This window comes from Lissotriton helveticus, chromosome 5_1 (genome assembly GCF_964261635.1).
Source record: "Lissotriton helveticus chromosome 5_1, aLisHel1.1, whole genome shotgun sequence".
NCBI classification, from domain to species: Eukaryota; Metazoa; Chordata; class Amphibia; order Caudata; family Salamandridae; genus Lissotriton; species Lissotriton helveticus.
Genome location: NC_136065.1, coordinates 1,885,897,579 through 1,885,919,488, shown reverse-complemented (window position 1 = coordinate 1,885,919,488; position 21,910 = coordinate 1,885,897,579). Strand labels below are relative to the sequence as shown.

The window sequence follows — 21,910 nt, the reverse complement described above, 5'->3', positions numbered from 1 at the left end:
ACTATTGGATCTCTCGGCCGCATTCGACACGGTCGACCATAAGACCCCAATCGACCGTGTCGGAAAGATGGGCATTCAGTCTTCTGCGAGAGACCTGCTCGCCTCCTTCTTGGCCAACAGAACTCAGGCGGTTACTTTAGACCCATTTCAATCAGCCAATGTGTCCCTACCGTGTGGGGTTCCTCAAGGCTCATCCCTAAGTCCGACACTATTTAATATATATGTGTCGGACCTTGCTAGTGTCATCAAAGCACATGGGATGAGCCTAACCTCATACGCAGACGACACACAACTGGTGTTGGCCATCAGGGATGATGGGCAGGAGGTGGCAGAACGGTTCCAAAAGGGAATGACTGCTATCGGTGAGTGGATGGCGGGAAACTGCCTGAAGCTTAACTCTGATAAAACAGAGGTGGTCGTCTTTGGTACTCTCACACCGGCCTGGCCTGCAGCATGGTGGCCATCGGCCTTTGGCATTCCACCTTCACCCACCACGGAGGTCAGAAATTTGGGAGTTACTTTCGACGACAAGCTCAACTTTATGGCACACGCCAATAAGGTGGCATCAACGGCCCTTTTAAACTTAGGATGATAAGAAAAATCATCCCTTTTCTACCGGATACGGCCGCCAAAACCCTGGTCACCTCATTGGTTTTAACATCCTTGGATTATTGCAACGGACTCTTCCTCAATGCACAAACCAGAGTCACCAAAAAATTGCAGACAGTACAAAACGCGGCCGCACGTCTATTAGCTAAAAAACCTAAATTTGTACCTATTTCAGATACCTTGAAAACCTACCATTGGTTGACTATCCTAAACAGGATAAAATTCAAATCCCTGTGTATAGTCTATAAAGTGATGCAGGGTCAAGGTCCTCGCTTTCTTAAAAACCAACTAATACCTTACAATCCGGCCAGAAAGCTCAGATCGACCTCACTCAACCAATTGGTGGTCCCACGCAGCAAAACAGTTTCTTGGGGCGACCGCCGGTTTCTAGCTGCGGCCCCCAAAATCTGGAATACTCTGCCATACCACATAAAAACCTGCCCCTCTCTGTTACAGTTTCGGAAAAAGTTGAAGACGTGGCTTCTCAACCAATAATACAGCACTCTGTCAGCGACTTTTTCCCTGAGGAGGGACATCAATGCAGTCTAGCGCCGAGACGCCTACGGGTATTCGTTCGCGCTTTTACAAATGTCAGAAAATAAATAAATAAAATAAATGACTCTGAGATTAACTTGATTTGGTGCATTAGATGTCAAACAGCCATGTCTTTAAGTTCTTACGAAAACAGGTGTGATCACTAGTGGTGCGAAGAGATAAGGGCAGTTTGTTCCAAAGGGACGGAGCAAGAAACGAGAAAGATTTCCCTCCACAAGTGGTGGTACGAATTCTGGGAGATGAACGAGGCAGAGGGCCTGATTTAAGGTTTGATGAGCGGTACTCAATCCAACGCTCATCTCTGTCAGTTTTGACATCCATCCACCTACCGTGTAGCATCTAAAAAAAAAAAAAACTCCTTAAGTGGGTGTTTGTTTTTGAAAAACAAAAAATGAATGACTCAGAGTATGGAGGTAAATATATATCTTTTCCTACCGCTTACTGCCAGGTATTTCCTGGAATTACGGAAAGAAAAAAGACATTAACACTGTCCAACCTGGCTGGACAGTGTAATGTCCATCTTCCAGCGGCCTCAGAGGAAGCTGTGCTTTAAAGGAGGAATGGGGGCGCATTTGATGAAGGCTAAAAGTATGGCAGCCTCTAAATCAGGGTAGCAAACCCAGGGTTTAGTGGCAAGAGTACATACATCACGTTTACATTGGACTACCACTCCCTCAAACTCTAAATCAGGCCCATATTTTCCCTCTGCATTAAAAGGTTATTTTCTGAATCAGATAGGTAGGTGTGTCTGGGCTGCAGGGAAGAAAGAAGATATTCAAGTCAAACCTGTCGGTCTGTATACTTCAGTTCCACTGCGGCAGCTGGTTCTTCTGGTCTTGGAAGTTGATCCGCACTGACAGCTGCAAGCACGTGGCTGTGTTCTATAAATCTATTATTTCACCACAATGCTTATTCTACTTTTAATTTGTTTTGAAAACCCTTGGATTACAGAACAGGTTAGATTTGTTTTCTGGGCGGTGTCCAAAATGCATGATGAGATCCAAGAAGAATATTATGCCGAGATTATATTTATTGAGAAAAGGGGACAAGTTACCGACTACACATTATTTTAAACCCACTATTAAAGGGAAAACAAACCAAGTGATACTCCTAGGTTGTTGGGGTATTTGTCATTCGTACCCTTTTAGTTTATTTTTTGAAATATAAACATCTCATCTGAAAAGGACACTTAACGTTTTCGCACAATTATCAATTTTTCTTCATATATACAAATATACAATACATTTAAACAATACAACACTTACATGTACAAACTTTCTTTAGAATATATACAAACTAGTATTTCTCAAAAATTTGTAGTTGAATCATTTTGTGAGTCGTGAGTTTGACTCTTGTCCTTTTTTGAGAAATATCAGTTTCTCTTTTTTGAGAAATACTAGTTTGTATATATTCTAAAGAAAGTTTGTACATGTAAGTGTTGTATTGTTTAAATGTATTGTATATTTGTATATATGAAGAAAAATTGATAATTGTGCGAACACGTTAAGTGTCCTTTTCAGATGAGATGTTTATATTTCAAAAAATAAACTAAAAGGGTACGAATGACAAATACCCCAACAACCTAGGAGTATCACTTGGTTTGTTTTCCCTTTAATAGTGGGTTTAAAATAATGTGTAGTCGGTAACTTGTCCCCTTTTCTCAATTATAAATGGTCCAACTGACTACAAGTCCCAGGACCTAACTCCCCTTGCTTTCTAAAATATAGAGATTATATTTATGGCACTGGGGACGTATCAGGATCTCAGCTCTCTCAAAACAAAAAAAAATCTAGATGAGTTTTTTGGGCAGGATCACCACCACATCTCGGTTGGCTCAGAGCCTGAAGATTTACTGTTGGATCAGTAGGAAAATTGATCAATAAAAACCCGCCCCCATAGATTATGTAGTATAGACCAGTCTATTCCTTAAATGTTACTTTGTCACTAAGCTACTAATCGTAATTCTAGCCCTAGGCTCCACCAGATCCCTTTCATAAGAAGGAGGAACCTGTAAGTCAGTATCATGTTTGCTCAAGGTCATGAGCTCCAAACTGGAAAATTCTAATAGCTGATCACATCGACGGTAATGAGGCTGTGTCACGCGACTTCTTAATTACACATTCTACTGAATGGAAAGACCAGCACATTCACTATGCAAAGTAAAAACGGAATTGTTGGTCAACTCTGGGAAACATAAATAGATAATTCCTCCAGTGAGGCTCTAGGTGTCCCTGCCTTAAAGGCAATGATTCCATTGGTCAGTGTAGCTGTGAACCACTACATCGCCAGAAAGACTTAAACACAATGTTATCCCTCAAAATACGAAGATCTGCACCAACTGCAAGAAGAAGAAAATGAGAGGAGACCCTAAGGAGCTCCTTTTTCTGATACCTGAGAGCCCTCAAAAAGTCCCCATAGCACTGCACTCTGGGAAAATCCTGCTAACTAAAGACACAACCGCCTGTGTCTAACAGTCCTCAAAAAAACTTCTCCTCTCTAAACATTGCCCCCATGCCTAGGAGTCCTGAAAAAGTCTGTGTGACATATCAGCACACACCGGGGAAACACCACTATCTTAAGGCTCGGCCTTGTGTCCTCAAAAAGACTGCAACAATAAAATGCAACCTGTAGGCATGCCACTTAAAGTGGTCACCCCAATCCTGCATGATGGAGTGGGTTCAAAAAGTTCCGGTTGCATGTCAGCACACTATGGGGTAACACCACTTTCTAAAGAGACACTCCCAAAGCCCTCATATCATGCTGGTACATCTTGGGCATTCCCACCTAAGGAACTAACTTTTACACTAAGGGTATACGAGTTCTTAAAAAGTCACCTTACATGTCAGCACACCCAGTGAAATGCCACTGTCTAAAGACACCCGCTTGTGCCAAAGAGTCCTTAGATACTCCTCAATACACGTCAATAGGCCCAGGGAAATCCCACCGAAACAACCCAGCTCTATCCCCCGTGTCTAAGACTCCTCAGAGAGGCCGCGTAGCATATCAGCACCCTCTGGTGAAACACCACCACCTCTGCATCTAGAACTACCATGTACATAGTACAACAAGCAAGCGGTGCTGCAGGTGGATAATTGGGGATTTTACATGAGTTATTTGAATAAAGTACAATCTTAGTGTAGCTTGCCGCCACATACCTATCTAGTATGTTCTATAATGTTTGGATATGCCAGAGAGTGAAGTGGGTCCAAACTGGTGCAGATTTTAATGGTAGGAGAAGAGGCAGAGGATGAGAAACATCTGAGACCTTGGATTACACACAAAAAGAGGAAGGAGTGGACATGAGATCTTATGCTGGAAATTTCCAACCTATCAAGAGAGGACTCTCTCATGATGATCCCTTGATGTTACCAGCTGACAGCAAGGATTAGGGAAGGGAGGCATGGCCCTAGTGATATGGTGCGCAAAGAAAGCAGGAGAGACATGCTCTTTCAGAGGCCTCCCACGAGGTGGGATTGATGACACTGGGAGAGGACATCTTTCCAGGTATGTTCCTGGGTTGGAAACGTGAGTTGGAAGACATATGCCTTCTGCCCGAAACATGCTTACTGCTGTAAACCATCATTGTTTTAACTTTTGTATAGTGAAAAGGCTTTCTGGAGCATCCCTAACACAAAGAACAGATACTGCATGACCAGTACCAGGTCAAGCTTCCATCACACATAAACAGAGACCGACACATACACATTCACGCACACAGAGACATCCTCACAAAGATAGTTTTTGTTTGGTTTTGTCTGGGTTTACCCACACTACGAGGACCGATCTGGTCCTCAGTGTGGGTTATGCACACACACACACACGCACAGGCACACGCAGAAACAAGCTAGGGAGTCTCTAGGGAACCTGCGCTACACTTTGTAGCAGAGGGATAGGGATTGCAGCTAAGCCTGGCTCTCTCATTGGCAATGACTCACTAAGGGGCAGATCCAAGGAGTTATCCTGAGTGGTGTTTTAAGTGAAGGAAGAAAACTGCAGCGAACAGAATTTACACTCATCTTGTTATAGACGAAAGTGTTAAAAAGGGGACAAATACCGCCCGTGCCGCTCTTTAGCACTAAATTCAGGTGTATATGATGCTATAAGCAGGGCTTTAAGTGGGATGTATAAACTGTGGGGGAATCTAAAGGGGCATGTTCGATGTAATTAAGGGCATGGCTTAAAAGCACGTAAGCTAAAATTTGTGCTTTTGTATTGTATTTTGGTTCTTCTGTCATTGCATCCAGATATACAATACAACAAGTAACATTACACCTACAAGCCAGAACTATTGCTTTGTCAATGGTTGTTAGTTGCATAAGCTAAATAAGCAACAACTATGGCTTTGTAGCATAGAATATTGAAAATGCTTCAGTTCTGAAATGATGAGACTGTGAAAGAACGAGTATTTTTGAAGTTATATCAAAGGCAGTGGACGATGAGACTGCTACAAAGTTAAGATGTTCTTTACACCCTGAGGCTGAGTTGGGATTTATTTTTTGACCCCGACGGTAATGTCAAAAATCAAATGTCCAATAGGGACCGCTCTCAGCACCTGCTGAGAATCACCTTCAAGCTCCTCACAAACACCTACAAACCCCTGCATGACATGGGACCTGCGAACCTCAAACACTGCCTCACATTCCATGCACCCACCAGAGACCTCTGCTCCACCTAATTAGCCTTAACCACTGCCCACAAATCCGCAAGACCACGGCCGGAGGAAGATCCTTTTCCTACCTCAAAGCAAAGACCTGGAAAGCTCTCCACTTCAGACAGCCACAGTCACTGCCTCATTTCAGGAAGGAGCTCAAGACCTGGCTCTTCGACTGAATCACAGTGCTTTCGACGGATCAGCAGCCCCTCCCTCCCACTGCCTTATGACCCTCATGAGTGAGTAGTTGGGCTTTACAAAACACCTGGTTGATTGATTTTAGAAATGTCCGTGCTGAGCACCGGCAGGACTCAGCCCACTTAAAGCCTGCCTTTAAGGGTTCTTATTTACTGCTGACAGACTCCAGCTCATTAGTTAGGATGAAGTTCTGGGTGAGAAGTTGCCTCAATCGTTATTTAACAAAGATCTGTAGGACCGGCTGCAGAAACAGGCAACTTCATACATCGAGTGCAATCCTTTTGTATTAACAAGTGGAATGATAGTAGACTGTAGACATTGTCTTAGATAAAAAAATCATTCACAAAGAACATAAAATTCAGGTTCCAAGCAGCCCCTAGCCACAGCCAGAGCCATGCAGCTTTTAAGTGTTCGATAAAATGAGAGAGACTTGAATCCGTCTTCTCAATACTTGTGTTCAGTTTAAAAACAAGTATTTACAATGCAATGGTCTCGGCATTATTAAAGGTAGAGCTATTGGCATTGCTCATGACTTTTTTTTTTAATCATAAATAAATGGCATTGTCATTTACATTGCCAATAGCTTAATCGTTAAATAAATGGCATTGTCATTTACAATGCCAATAGCTTAATCGCTCGCAAATGCATGACCTATTGCATTTATGCCCACACAGAGCCACACACAAAAAGCCACCCACACACACACAGAGCCACCCACACAGTCATTCATATAGAGCCACCTACACAGAGCCACTCTCACACAGACAGAGCCACCCACACATAGAGCCACCGACAAAAAAGCTATCCACACAGAGCTACACACACACAGAGCGCTACACACAGAGCGCTACGCGCTACACACACACAAAGCGCAACGCGCTACACACAGACAGAGCGCTACACACACACACACAGACAGAGTGCCACACACACACAGACAGAGCGCCACACACACACACAGGCAGAGCGCCACACACACACACAGACAGAGCCCCACACACACACACAGAGACAGAGCGCCACACACACACACACAGAGCGCCACACACACACACACAGAGTGCCACACACACAGAGAGAGCGCCCCACACACACACAGGCAGAGCGCCACACACACACACACACAGACAGAGCGCCACACACACACACCCAGACAGAGCGCCACACACACACACACAGAGCGCCACACACACACACACAGAGCGCCACACAGACACACACAGACAGAGCGCCACACACACACAGGCAGAGCGCCACACACACACAGACAGAGCGCCACACACACACAGGCATAGCGCCACACACACACAGGCACAGCGCCACACACACACACAGACAGAGCGCCACACACACAGAGTGCCACACACACAGAGCGCCACACACACAGACAGAGCGCCACACACACACACACACAGACAGAGCGCCCCACACACACACACAGACAGAGCACCACACACACACACAGAGACAGAGCGCCACACACACACACACAGAGCGCCCCCCACACACACACACACACAGAGCGCCACACACACAGACAGAGCGCCCCACACACACAGACAGAGCGCCACACACACACAGGCAGAGCGCCACACACACACACACACAGGCAGAGCGACACACACACACACACAGAGCGCCACACACACACACACACACACACACACACACACACAGACAGAGCGCCACACACACAGACAGAGTGCCCCACACACACACACAGACAGAGTGCCCCACACACACACACAGACAGAGCGCTCCACACACATACACAGACAGAGCGCCCCCCACACACACACAGACAGAGCACCCCACACACACACACACACAGACAGAGCACCCCACACACACACACACAGACAGAGCCCCACACACACACACACAGACAGAGCACCCCACACACACACAGACAGAGCGCCACACACACACAGACAGAGCGCCACACACACACAGACAGAGCCACACACAGACAGAGCCACACACAGACAGAGCCACACACAGACACACATCTTCTCACCTGCACAAAGGAAAGGACAAAAATGCACACAGGCTTCGATCAAACACCTGCCAGATTAACTGCCCAGACTGCAGCAGCACGCACAGCTTCAGACCCAGCACCTACCCACCAAATACACTTCCGCCACAGAAGCAGCACTGGCTGGTGAGACTAGCCAGCCACCAGGGTAAAACCAGACAGAGCAGATGTTCTGAAGTGGCTGCTACCCACAAGAGGAGGAAGCCACAAATTTCCAGGACATGGGTCACCAAGACTAACTATTAGTCAGTCAAAGCTCTAGCCTGTAGAAGGGGCAATCCAAAAACCACTTGTAACCCACCGTGTCCCCGTCCTCCCTCGCCCCAAAAGAATGTACAGTTAAATGAGATTAATAGGACACTTTGTAAGGCTGAAACAGGGCACATTAACTGTAATATCCAGCCGTGGGTAGAAACCTAAGCTCGGAATCAGAAAGGGGGGCCCTGAACACTGCAGTGGGGCTGGGTGTTCAGCAGTCAATTATACTCTGCCTTTAAAATAGTAGTGTGCCAAAATGGCCTCTTACCCAGAGTGACTAGTACATGTCGCAGCTCAGCGCCCTTCACAGAGCTATTGGCTTCCTTGTCGAAGACCCTCAGCCCCTCCACAAAGTCATCGTAGGTACCCTGGTCCTTGTTCTTTGCAATTGTCTGCAGCATGGGCAAGAACTCGTCAAAGCCAAGCATCTTGGTGTTAAGCTCTGGGGAGGAGAGAAGAATTCAGAGGAGCAGTCACCGGCTGCAGCAGCGTGCCAGGCTGGCGAGTACACATTAACAGTGACAAACTTTAAACAACGTGATCGTCCAAGTTCCCCAAAACCCCCCCACCACCTCCAGTCAGGTTTTTGTCCCATCCCAGACTGCCAATGAATATTACTGATATGACCCATCTAGCAACTGTGAACGAGGCAGAGATCTCCAATTCAATGTGTGAAAAGCCACCTAACAGATCAAATTACATAGAAACCCAGAACACTGCAAATTCCTCCCTGACTAAAGTGGGTCAGAGCCATCACAAACATACCCACACAAGTAAAATATGAACTCAAAGGCATTACAACCTAAAAAACAGTGACTGTGTTCTGCAAACACTCACCCTGTGATTTGGGGTTTCCCAGCACCTTAAGGACCTCTGCATTTGCTTCACACAAGGAACAGAACTGTTACGTGAGGAGAACATTACACGTGAACAAATTACAAAAGCAGACGTTAAGTTACATGAGGTAAAAGTGACAATTGTGAGCAAACAAAATACATGAGGTAGCAAAGGTGTCATGAGGAAAAAGTGACAAGTGTGCAGGTTATAAGAGAAAACAAAGTACAAAAAGAGGTATAATACTGCAAAATAAGCTAGACACTCAGGCACAAGAATAAATGTAACGTAGGCTATAGTGGCACTTGTGCAAGTATCAAAGGTAAACAAAATGTGAGAGGTAGCACACTGTGTGTTACAAAGGAAAGTGGTGTGTGCAAGTTACAAAAAGGTACCAAACACAAGTACACGGATAATACAGCAGTGAATGTTAAACACTCCAACCACAAGAACACACTGGGAAGGCACTTCCATAGTCAAGGAGAATAGAATTTCCAGTAAAGGGAGGTCTTCCTTCAGATAATAGAGTGGGCGTGAAATCATGGTGGTGGAACCATGTGGGTGGAACCAAGGCAGGGGCAGAGGGAGGGTGATTGTAATCAAGGCAGAAGTGGTGGAACCGAGGAAAGGTGGGTGGAGCCGAGGTGGGCTAGTGGCACGCCGGAGGCTTGAGGCAATGAAGAGGAGGCGGGCAGCATCAGAGGGTCAGAAGGGAAGTATTGTGGGAACAAGGCGTGCTAGAGGACGAGGCAGGATGAATTAAACTAGACATGGGGAGGCCTTCATGCCAGGCTGCCCTCTGCTGCCTGCACGTCGGGGCTTGGGACTGGTCGCAGCGGAGATGCCAGGGAGGAGGGCGCCTGGCTGTAACCAGGAGGCGGTGTCAGCAGAGCGGGACGCTCACCACCAAGCCCGGGGGAGGCGGGAGCGCCGGGCTATGCGCACGCGCAGCTCACATTTTACATTGAAGTTTAGCCTCAGCACCCATGAAAGTTACCAGCCTAACTCCGTGAACATACAAATCACAGTGAGCGCTCTGCCTCTCTCAGTGAGCACTCTGTGCAACGCTCAGTGACCACTCCGTGCTGCTCTCAGTGACCACTCTGAGCTGTTCCCTGGCCAGGCTGCATAAATCCCTGTGATCACTCTGGCCAACATTCGGTGACCAGTTTCAATTTCTCTGGAGAACCCATCCTAGGGAAATGTCAGCGGCTATTCTGAATCACCCCCAGTGACCAGTCTAAAGAACTCTCAGTGAAAGTGGGAAGTTCTCAGTTCTAGTCTCATCCTAGTAATCCTCAGTGACGCTGTCAGAGCGCACCCTTAATGCCCATGAACAGTCTCACTGCGAGTAACCCTCCGTGGCCACTTAATCTCGGCGCACCCCGACACCTCTCAGTGAGCACCCGCGGCGTTACTCACCCCACTGTACAGTGTGATTACCGTTCACTGCACACGGAGCACCTTTAAACATGATCACAGTGAGGACATCTCAGGGACCGGTCTGAGTACATTTCAATGAATATGCAATCCTACAATGCTGTGCTCAGAGTGAATCGCTCTCGCTGACGGAGTGCCCGTCTCTCAGTGACCGGACTCACTGCACAGCCTGGGGAAGTGAAGGTGGCCTGCCCGTATGACTGAAGTAGAAACCGGTCACGTTCCTTGGGCGGGCCCAGGGCAGCGGGTACATTAATGAACATGCGTGCATGGTCTGTAGTGCGTTCACCCCTATTCCTCACAGCCCCCAAACTCCCCTCCCAGTGGGGGCAGCGGCACGTGGCACTGGTTCTTACCGGAGATGTACTGCCGCCTGCCCTCGTCCAGGTGAGTGGAAATCACGTCCCCCATGGCGATCCCTGAGCTGGCAGCGGCGACCAGAGAGTGGCCCGGATCCGAGGCGCGGGTTCAGGTCCTCCGGCAGGCGGGAGACGCAGCGAAGCCGGTCAATCAATCAATCAATCAATCAAGGCATTTATATAGCGCACTACTCACCCGGAGGGTCTCAAGGTGCTAGGGGAGGGGGGGGTCCGCTACTGCTTGAACAGCCAGGTCTTGAGCTGCTTCCTGAAGGCGAGGTGGTCCTGGGTCAGGCGGAGGTGGGTCGGGAGGGAGTTCCAAGTCTTGGCGGCCAGGTAGGAGAAGGACCTTCCTCCTGTTGTGGCTCTTCGGATGCGGGGGGCGGTGGCGAGGGCGTGGCCGGTCGATTGAAGCTGGCGTGTGGGAGCGTAGAAGTTGAGGTGGCTGTTGAGGTATCCTGGGCCTTGGTTGTGCAGGGCTTTGTGTGCGTGGGTGAGGAGACGGAAGGTGATTCTCTTGTTGACCGGGAGCCAGTGCAGGTCTCTCAGGTGTCCGGAGATGTGGCTGTGATGGGAGATGTCCAGGATGAGTCGTGCTGAGGCATTCTGGATCCGCTTGAGTCTCTTCTGGAGTTTGGCGGTGGTACCGGCGTAGAGGGAGTTGCCGTAGTCGAGACGGCTGGTGACGAGGGCCTTGGTGACCGTCTTCCTGGTCTCGGTGGGGATCCACCGGAAGATCTTACGTAGCATGCGCAGGATGTTGAAGCACGACGAGGAGACGGCGTTGATTTGTCTGGTCATGGAGAGGGAGGAATCCAGGATGAAGCCCAAGTTGCGTGCGTGGTCTGTTGGTTTGGGTGCGCTGCCCAGGGCGGGGGGCCACCAGGAGTCGTCCCAGGCGGAGGGTGAGGATCCCAGGATGAGGACTTCCGTCTTGTCCGAGGTCAGTTTCAGGCGGCTGTTCCTCATCCACTTGGCTACGTCTGTCATCCCTTCGTGTAGGTTGGCTCTGGCGGCGGTGGGGTCGTTGGTGAGGGAGAGGATCAGCTGGGTGTCGTCGGCGTAGGAGATGATGTTGAGGTTGTGTTGGCGTGCGATGGCTGCGAGGGGGCTCATGTAGACGTTGAAGAGGGTTGGGCTGAGCGAGGAGCCTTGAGGAACGCCGCAGATGACTTCGGTGGCTTCTGACCTGAACGGGGGGAGGCGGACTCTCTGTGTCCTTCCGGCGAGGAAGGAGATGATCCACTCCAGTGCCTTCTCCTGGATTCTGACGTTGCTGAGGCGCTGCACTAGGGTGCGGTGGCAGACAGTGTCGAAGGCCGCGGAGAGGTCTAGGAGGATGAGGGCCGCTGTTTCTCCGTTGTCGAGCAGGGCTCGGATGTCATCGGTGGCTGCGATCAGGGCAGTCTCGGTGCTGTGGTTGGCTCGGAATCCAGACTGCGAGAGGTTGAGGGATCCGTTCGTCTCGAGGAAGGCGGCCAGCTGCTTGTTGACGGTCTTCTCAATAACTTTTGCAGGAAACGGGAGCAGCGAGATGGGGCGGTAGTTCTTGAGGTCGGTGGGGTCGGCTGATGGCTTCTTAAGTAGAGCGCTGAGTTTGGCGTGCTTCCAGCTCTCCGGGAAGGTAGCGGTGTTGAAGGAGGTGTTGATGATGTCCCGCAGGTGGGGTGCGATGACAGTATCGGCCTTGTTGAAGACGTGGTGAGGGCAGGGGTCGGTCGGAGAACCGGAGTGGATGGAGTTCATCGTGCGGACGGTGTCTTCGGTGCTGATCGGAGTCCAGGCGCGGAGGGTGGTGGTGGGGGGCGGTGGTTCGGTCGTGGCGTGCGTCGGTTGAGTGCTGAAGCTGTTGTGTATGGCCGCGATCTTGTTGTAGAAGTAGGAGGCGAGGGAGTTGCAGAGGTCTTGTGAAGGGGTGATGTCGTTGTTTCCGGCGTTGGGGTTGGAGAGCTCTTTAACGATGTTGAAGAGTTCCTTGCTGTTGTGTGCGTTGTTGTCCAGTCGTTCCTTGAAAGCAGTTTTCTTGGTGGCGTGAATCAGTTGGTGGTGTTTTCGGGTGGCGAGCTTGAGGGCAGTCATGTTGTCCGGTGTTGGGTCTCTGCGCCAGGCTTTCTCGAGGGCTCGGCAGTTCCTTTTGGAGCTCTTGAGTTCGTCGGTGAACCATGGGGCTTTCTTGCTGCCGGGTCTGCTAGGCGGGGTCCTCAGAGGGGCGAGGTCGTCTGCGCAGTTGCTGATCCACTTTGTTAGGTTGGTGGCCGCCTGGCATTGCGCCGGCGGGAGGGTTTTTGCTCAGGGAAGTCGCGAGCTGGTCGACTGTGATCTTGTTCCAGCTTCTGCGTGCAACCTGTTGCTGTTGGTGGTGGATCGTGGTCCTTCTGAAGCTGAAGTGGACGCAGCTGTGGTCCGTCCAGTGGAGTCCGGTGGCGTGGCTGAAGGTGATGTCCTTGCTGGATGAGAACACGGGGTCGAGTGTGTGTTCGGCGTAGTGGGTGGGGGTGGTCACCAGCTACTTGAGTCCGAGGTTTGCGAGGTTGTCCAGCAGGATAGTGGTGTTGCGGTCGTTGTTGTTCTCCAGGTGGAAGTTGAGGTCCCCGAGGAGGATGTAGTCAGCGGAGGGGAGGGCGTGCGGGCTGATGGAGTCGGCGATGTCTTCGCTGAATTGTGTGTGTGGTCCCGGGGGTCTGTAGATGAGGGTGCCTCTGAGGGTGGTCTTGGGGTTGATGTGGATCTGGAAGTGCAGGTGTTCGGCGGGTGCGAGGGTATCGTCGGTGTTGGTCGTGATGCGGATGGTGTTCCTGTGGATGATGGCGATGCCTCCTCCTGCCGGTGACCCTCCTGCAGGCAGATCTGCAGGGGGGAGAGGCGGTGGCACCCTCCTGCGGGCAGATGTGGGGGCGGGAGGGATCCTCCACAGGGAGCGGACCCTCCGGCGCAGCTGTAGGCAGGACCCTCGGGAGCACAGACCCTCTGAAGACACAGGCGCCGCCTCGAAGCCTCCCTCGCACTGCTGCAGCACTCACTCCATGCGCTCCCTCCCGGCTGCGAGTGAGACTGGCTGCGCCCGGCGCACTGCAGACGCCACCCCCATGCCTGCAGACTCGCTCCCCTCCCCGCAACACACCTCCCAGGGGCTGATTACTTACCCTGGACGAATCTCACCATGTCTGAACACTTCTTTCTAAACTCTGCAATAGATTCCGCGATTATCCGGACGAGAACTGATTAAATGGTAATTTGTCCCTCGGCTTTTCTCAGGCTACGACATTGGGTGAGCATATTCGTTATACTCTTACTTTCTCACCCACCTCCACGTGGCTCCGCTCGGGACCTTCAAAAACAAGACGATCCTCACCGGCAGACGAGAAAAAAAAATGGCGGCCGCAACTCTGAAATTTTTGGGATTCGGGGGCGTGTTTTGGCTTCTGAGTGACGGGTGACATCACAGGGCGAAAGAACGCCAAAAACACGCCCCTGAATCCGAAAGAGACGGGGCTTGTTTTTTTGGAGTGACGCCTCTCTCCTCCAATGGCTGGCCTCCGTTTTGGAAGCCAGCCAATGGAGGAGGGATGGAGGAGAGAGACGGGTTCAAGCCCCGTACTCAAACTCATTAAATCTCCGACCGGAGACTGCGCAAGCGCAGCCTTTAGGTCCGAGACCTAAAGAGTATTACTTGCAAAAACAAACAAAATTGACGCAAACAGAAGGGGAAGTTAGAAACCAAAGTATAATCAAACGTTTGAGTCAAGATATGACTAGTTAAACTCAGAAAGAGGGAACAAATGGAAGAGTAGCGAATATCACTGATCTGTGGACACAGTTCATTTAATGTTTCTCAAATGGGATGGCGATGATTTTGAGCCTGACGACATACAAAACTTTTTAAACATATACAAAAGGCCATTTCAATAATCCAGCCATCCGTACCTGCAGCTATGGATCTCCTCAACATTCTGAACATCGAGTTATTAGCTACACAAGAAGCCCAAGAAATCCAATGATTGTTTCAATTTTCAATAGTTGTGTTCACATCACCAGGGAAGGCTAACAATAGTGCTAACAGTGGAGCCCTATTAAAGGGGTCATCTATTAAGACATGTGGTGAGAAGACTGAAATACTGTGACTGATCCATAGCAAATGACCTGAACAACTCTCTAAAGGCGTGCCAAGCTCATAATTGATCTTATCTGATTCCAGTAAATGTATCTGATTCCAGTAAACTGAGTTTCTGCATTTGCACTGGGTTCGAATGCGATCTAAAATAAGATTTTTGCGGGGCTGGTAGTGCACTGCATTTACCACAATGCATCTGGGCTTGTTGTGTACTGGTATGCAGGCAGTGTGATCCCTCTCACTTTATTAGCCGTCCTTAAAAAAATCCTTATCTGAATTATGCCAATCAATTGAATGAGTTTCTTCCTTGCCACACATCCTGCTCTACTCTAATACTACACTACACTTTCTTAACTTGTCATATAGGGCCAGATGTAGGTAAATACCATTTATCTATTCTAAAATACCGAATTTTACCGATTCGGTATTTTAGAATGGGTAAATGGTATGTAGGTATTAATTCGGTAATTTTTACCGAATCTGTAAAATTCGGTATATACCGATTCGGAGGCCCATAGGAATGAATAGGGAATACCAATTCGGTAAATACCGAATCGATAAGGGGGAAGACCTACAAGGGTGGCAGGGTGTCACATTGACACCCTGTTGCACCCCTGAATAGTGCATGGGTGCACATGTGGCACAATACATGCCCTCTGCCACATGGCACTGTTAAAAAAGCACAAAATTGATTTTTAACGGTTTTTGTAATTTATCACCAACTTGTAGTTGGTGGTAAATAACAAATCCTTACAGGTGAAAAGCACTCACTTGAGTGCTTCCTACATTTTATATTCGGTAATTTACCGAATCGGTATTTAAGAATTCGGTAATTTCCCGAATTCTTAAATACTGATTCGGTAAATTACCGATTCTGAAATGTAGCCACCTACATCCCAAATGCCTAATACTGGTCGGTAATGGCCGAAATTCGGTAATTTCGGCCATTACCAAACGGTATTAGGTTCCTACATCTGGCCCTATGAGTGGGAAATTGTAAGGATAATCAACTAGCACCTTCACTTTCCACACATCACGATAGGATAGTGCATGACTCTCTCCCCCTGCTATCAAAACCAGATTATTAACTTCATTGCATACTTCCCTGAACAACGAAGTTTCCATAGTCAGAACCCGCCCTGCCTTGGAATTTTCCATCTCAATATGCACCGCAGCCAGTTCTCTTTGGAAAAGCCCGGGATCAGCTGAGATGCTGATGAGCAATGGAAACTAATTGTAAATCAAGACGGGCTGCTAAGTGCCTGCAACTCACGGTCTCAAGAACATAAACAAACAATTGTAGCAGTCGCTATTATTAGAGCAGACTTGAATGCGACCAACACTTATGAACTCACTACTGAACACTTTACCCGTCTTTACTAGGTTTATGAGAAAAGAGTTGATTAAATCTTTCAGGGATCAGGGAGTGTAAATAGAAGAATAGAAGAAGCTGGTTCCCTGATCTCTTAGATAGGGGTTATCCTTTCCAGTCAAATAAGAAACCTTATCTTAAATGAAAGTAATAAACAAGTGTTGGCAAAGGCAAATGAAATAAAGGGTGTATCATCTAAGAAGCAGGTAACTTAAGTTGGATTCAATACCTTGGATAGAGAAAGTAGGAGAAAATAACAGGGTGACAATTTAGATTTTGTTTGTCGTAGGTTGATGAAGAGATGTTAGCCAGGCTATTATCTTAAACCCTGTATCTAGGTGCTTGCCTACTTTTCATGTTTGCTAATCTGACCTGTCTTTCTTGTTTCTTCTTTAAATGAATTACAGTTGTTTAGTACTTTTTGTTTTGCAGACTATGGGTTTTATCTTTATATGATTACAATAACATCTTATCCAGTCTCTTCTGTTCAAGCAGTGCCATTAGTGCCATTCTCTCCTCTGTCCCACTCGTTTTGGTGCCCTTCTGCCCTCTGTCCCACTCGTTTTTGGTGCCCTTTTGCCCTCTGTCCCACTCGTTTTTGGTGCCCTTTTGCCCTCTGTCCCACTTGTTTTTGGTGCCCTTCTGCCCTCTGTCCCACTTGTTTTTGGTGCCCTTCTGCCCTCGGGCCGGACGCCTGCGCCCCACAAAACCAGCCAGGGTGCAGCAGGCAGCAGTTAACTTGACCTCCTGGCAGGCAGCTGAGCCGGCGAAAGTCAGCTCTCTCTGGGCTGCCCAGCCGGCTCCACCAGGAGGACGAGCGCGGCTGGGGAGGAGCGGACAAGGCGAGGAGTGTGTCCCGACCGACTCAAGTGAACAGCAGCAGCTGCTCTGCCTTATCGAGACAGCACTGGCAGTGCTGGGCAGCAGCAGGTCACTTAAAGTAAGTCACTTAGCCCCCACGCAGCGCTGCACACGGGACGCCGGTCACTCACTCAGTGTCACTTATTTTTATGTAAATGAAAATCATGTCCGCACATCGTGCTCTGGTGGTGCATCAATGCTTGCAACTGTTATGTACTACAACACTCCGATACTAGTAGCATAAAACAGAGGCAACTAAATGGAAACGAAACCCCTGTGTTATAATCAGTATGTGTGTAGGTTAGGTAGGATGCCATTAATGTAGCAATTATTAGCGCTGCAAGGCTGGCTGTCACACAACAAGATCATGTTATAATTGAGCCTAAGTTGTCAACATTGGCACATGGTGTAAATGTGCTGGTTTCCACACTGGATTTCATCTCTGCACATACCGTGAGATTTTGCTGATGTTTTTTTTTTAGTTTTCGTGGTTGCTTTTACTCAGGGCGCTACTCAGCACGGGCAGCATTGTTTGGCAGAGCAGCGCGCTCTTCACAGGCAGGCCCCTCCCTGTTAGTGCACTTCTTAGAGTTTCTTGTTGCTCAAATGGGTGTCATTTTTGATATTTATATGTTTCTCCATATGTTTCATGCTTGATTTTTGCTTCCGATAAAGTGTCACTCGAAATTACAATGAAATTATGAAAATGTCACACATAGCAATTTGAAACCTTGGCAGCTATGCTGTTGGCTTTTGTTTAAGTATTGCTGTTAATCAGAGCCCTTTCACGGGCTCCGATTAACAGCAATACTTAAACAAAAGGCCAGAGTCTGCCCCGCGCTTTCCTAAATAAGCATAGGCAGTTTCCAAACACATGCTGTGTTTGGAAACTGTCTACTCTTTTGTTAGGTAAGCGCGGGGAAGAGTCTGGCCTTTTCTTTAAGTATTGCTGTTAATCGGAGCACGTGAAGGGGCTCTGATTAACAGCAATACTTAAACAAAAGGCCAGAGTCTGCCCCGCCCTCCCTCATAGCCTCAAGCGCTACAAGCGCTTCCCCCACCTCCTTACCAGCACGCCTCACGACCGCTCCGCCGCATTCGCGCCGCTCGCTTCTTTCAAAGCGGCCGGCAGCGCGACGTCCTGACCGTGTACGCGCTCCATGCGAGGTGGTGCGCGGTGAGGTCAGGAGCGGTGCGCACACGCGCGCGTGCGTGCCTTAGAGGGAACGGTGGTTGCAATTAGTTATTGGTCATCCATTCAGAGATGGTTGTAAGGTCGCCTTGGAATTTCGCCTGGTTTAGTTTAGTATTGCTAGAGAAGTAAATACCATTTGGGTATCATCTGCATATAATACCATAGCCATGTTCCGGGCTTTGGCCAGCAGGGCTAGGGGGTGGACATAAATGTTGAATAAAGTGGGGCTTAAGGCAGACCCCTGAGGGACACCACAGCCTAGAGGATGGACATTGGAGGTGTAGAGGAGAGCCGAGACCTGGAAGGACCGATCGGTCAGGAAGGATGCGAACCAGTCCAAGGCCTTGCCATTGACCCCGATCTCCTCAACCGATATAGCAAAATCCTGTGGGAGACCATATCGAAGACCGCACTGAGGTCCAGCAGGATCAGTGCCGAGGTTCTGCCCTCATACAAAGCAGACCGTAGCTGCTCTGTGACTGCTAGTAGCGCCGATTCCGTGCTATGTTTAGGCCAAAAGCCGTTTTGTGACTGTTCAAGAATCTGATTAGCTTCTAAGTATTATGTTAAGATGCAGTTGACATGAGACTCCATAATTTTGGCAAGGTATGGAAGCAGAGATATTGGGCGGTAATTTTCAGGCAGAGATGCATCCAGTGTTGTTTTCTTTAGCTGGGGGATGACTTTGGCATGCTCCCAAGACTTAGAAATCACTGCAGCTGATAGTGACCTATTAATCAGCTCTCGGACTTCTGAGAGGAGGCAATCATGAAATTTCCTAAAAAGATCAGGTTTTAGTGGGTCCTCAGGGGAGCCTGATTTTACCTTGGCCTATAGGGTCTCCATATCTTTAGAGGACATGGCAGAAGGTCCTGGAGGAGTAGGGCATAACTGCCGGGAGGGTGTTCCTCTGATTAGCGGAAGAGGCGTTCTTCGCACAGAATGTGCTTTAAATGTGTTCCACTTTGCTGATAAACAATTTCGCAAGTGTCTTGCATTGCAGGTTATAGGATATAGCATTATCGGTAGTATGCAGGGGTTTTACCAATTCCTTCATAATGGAAAAAATGGATTTGGTTGGATTGCTGCTGGTGGAAATTACATTAGCATAGAACTTAGCTTGGTATCCCGGACCAATTTATGGTACAGTTTAACTGCGCTCCTGTAAATAGATTTAGCCGTGAGATTATAGGAATTTCTCCACTGCACTTTCTAGAATTTTACATTTTTTCTTTTCTATCGTCAGAGACTCGTTATACCATGCATGGGTTTAAGTGCACTTGGCCTGAGTAATTTTTGTCGGAATGCAACGATCTAGTGCATTATTGACCCATCTCCTAAAGGCAGCATCCGCTGTCTCTATATCTGTAGGCCAGACTGGATGGTGTGAGTTTAAACAGGCTGTAAAAGTCGTGGGGTTTAGTTTATGCCATGGGTGCTTCATAGTAATCGGGCGAGAGAGTTGTAGTGGGGAACCTTCTACACAGAGACGCAGAGAGATGAGAGAGTGATCCGTCCAGAGCATCGGAAGGGGGGGAGTTAGCCTCCATAGACTCTAGGTTTGTAAATACGGGGTCAAGAAGGTGACCAGCTACATGGGTTGGCCCCTCGATCAGCTGCCTCAGCTGGCATGCAGCCATATCTCCTAAGAAACTGATGATCTCCTGAGAATCTTTGTAGTCTAGATGTAAGTTGAGGTCTCCGAAGATGCTCAAATTGGCAGTCTCTAGTGTTAGCGTAGCTACGGTATTGGCTAGAGCTTCTTGGAATACCCGGTGGGTGGTATATAAGCAACCCAGATAGTGTTAAATTATGGTCAGTTCAATCATAAAAATGAGCACTTTCACTGTCAGGGATATTCTGAGGAATGAGGCTACAGGAGTACCCTGACTTAAGTATGATAGCAACCCACCCTCCCCTCCCACCTGCTCTATTCTGGGTGTACATCGAATAGCCTGTAGGTACGGCCAGGGCTGGGATGGCCACAGAGTCTGTAGTGAGTTAAATTTCTGTAAGGAATAGGATGTCCGGGGCTCTTTCTTGTAAAAGATCTAATACCTCTGCATGGTGTTTTGCAAGGGATCTACAGTTAAGGCTGCTGACGGCAAAGCCTTTCAACCCAGGGGTCGTAGGGGGCAATCGGGAGCAGGTACTTGCCCCAAAGCTGCATATGTTGCACTGACAGGGGGATCAGGATTCCAGGTATGTTCCCAACAGGTGGTAGTAGATGGTAGGGCAAGCAATACCTCTCTTGTGTACCTTTGCCTGTGGGACACTCCGGATCCAGGGGTCCTGGTGTCTGGCGACAACCAGGCGCGGACAGGCGCAGATGGACTTGCCTTTGGCGTGCCGGCAGCGCACCCGCTACGTGCAACCGCTGCGCGTCGGCACCATCTCTGATTTAAATATCAGCAGGGAGGTGCTCTGCCAATAGACTAGACCGCCTCTTTCTCCCCAAATGGCGCCTGCTAATAGCTACCAGGAAGTGAGGGAACCAGAGGCCCAGACTCTCCCTCCACACAATCAGCACAAGCACTGCGGTGGACCGGGGAGAACAGCAAGGAACAGCAGCTTGGTGATTTGGCCAGTAAGTGGTACAACCAGTTGTGGTGATTAATAAGAGCAGTCTGCTTAAAAGTTGTGCAGGTGCAGGTCAGTTTAAAAGCGTTGTGCAAATAAGCTGTTAAATCGAATAAAAACGAATAAATCCATAATAGCGGAACATCCCCCAGGATTAGGACGATCCATGATAAATTCAGTTGAAATACATTTCCAAGGGATCTCAAAAGGCTGTAGTAAAACATACTTGAGTCTAGTAATTCCTTTGGCTTGTGCTCCGTGGCAAGTTCATCACCGTGACCTTCGAAAGACTATTTCTTCTATAGTCCAACTATTTTTGCACTTGGCTTGGTGTAGAACGCAGAGGTTATAATGCTCTGTTCTAACAGTAACAGGATGAAAGGCTTTTAGCAAAAATATCTTCATTCTTTAAATTCCGCCTTTATTGCTAGCAACTCTTTATACTGTACTGAGCAATTTATTTTAGGACACATTAGCTTTCAAGAATTATAAGTGATTAGATGTTCTTTTTGAGTAGGACTTTTTTTGAATAAGAACTGCTCCAGTTGTACGATTGGATGTGTCGGTCCCAACCACAAAAGGTTTGGTAGAGCCTCAGGCAATTTCTTCTTTTTCTCTGAAATGGCATGCAAAGCTTGCCCATTTCATCTGAACCTCTGCCCTTTCTTTGTTAGATCTGTGATTGGATTCAGGATTTCAAACACATTCCTAGAGAGTTTTTGGTAAAGATTTACCATTGCTATTAAACTTTGGGTCTATTTCTTCTAGGATTTTTTCAATTTAGAATGGTTTTTAACCTTTTTATCGTAAATGGCTAATCCCAAAGCAGAGATGATAAGGCCCAGGTTCTCT

General features: G+C 48.2%; 1 protein-coding gene across 1 annotated transcript in view; it reads right to left on the bottom strand.

Annotated features, from left to right (window-relative positions):
• Window positions 1–21,910, bottom strand: part of LOC144752821 (uncharacterized) — a 129,214-nt gene that overhangs the window by 5,163 nt on the left and 102,141 nt on the right. Inside the window, exon 2 of the mRNA XM_078640669.1 lies at window positions 8,575–8,748. Within this exon, the coding sequence (XP_078496795.1) occupies window positions 8,575–8,748 (174 nt within the window). The remainder of the gene's footprint in view (window positions 1–8,574; window positions 8,749–21,910) is intronic.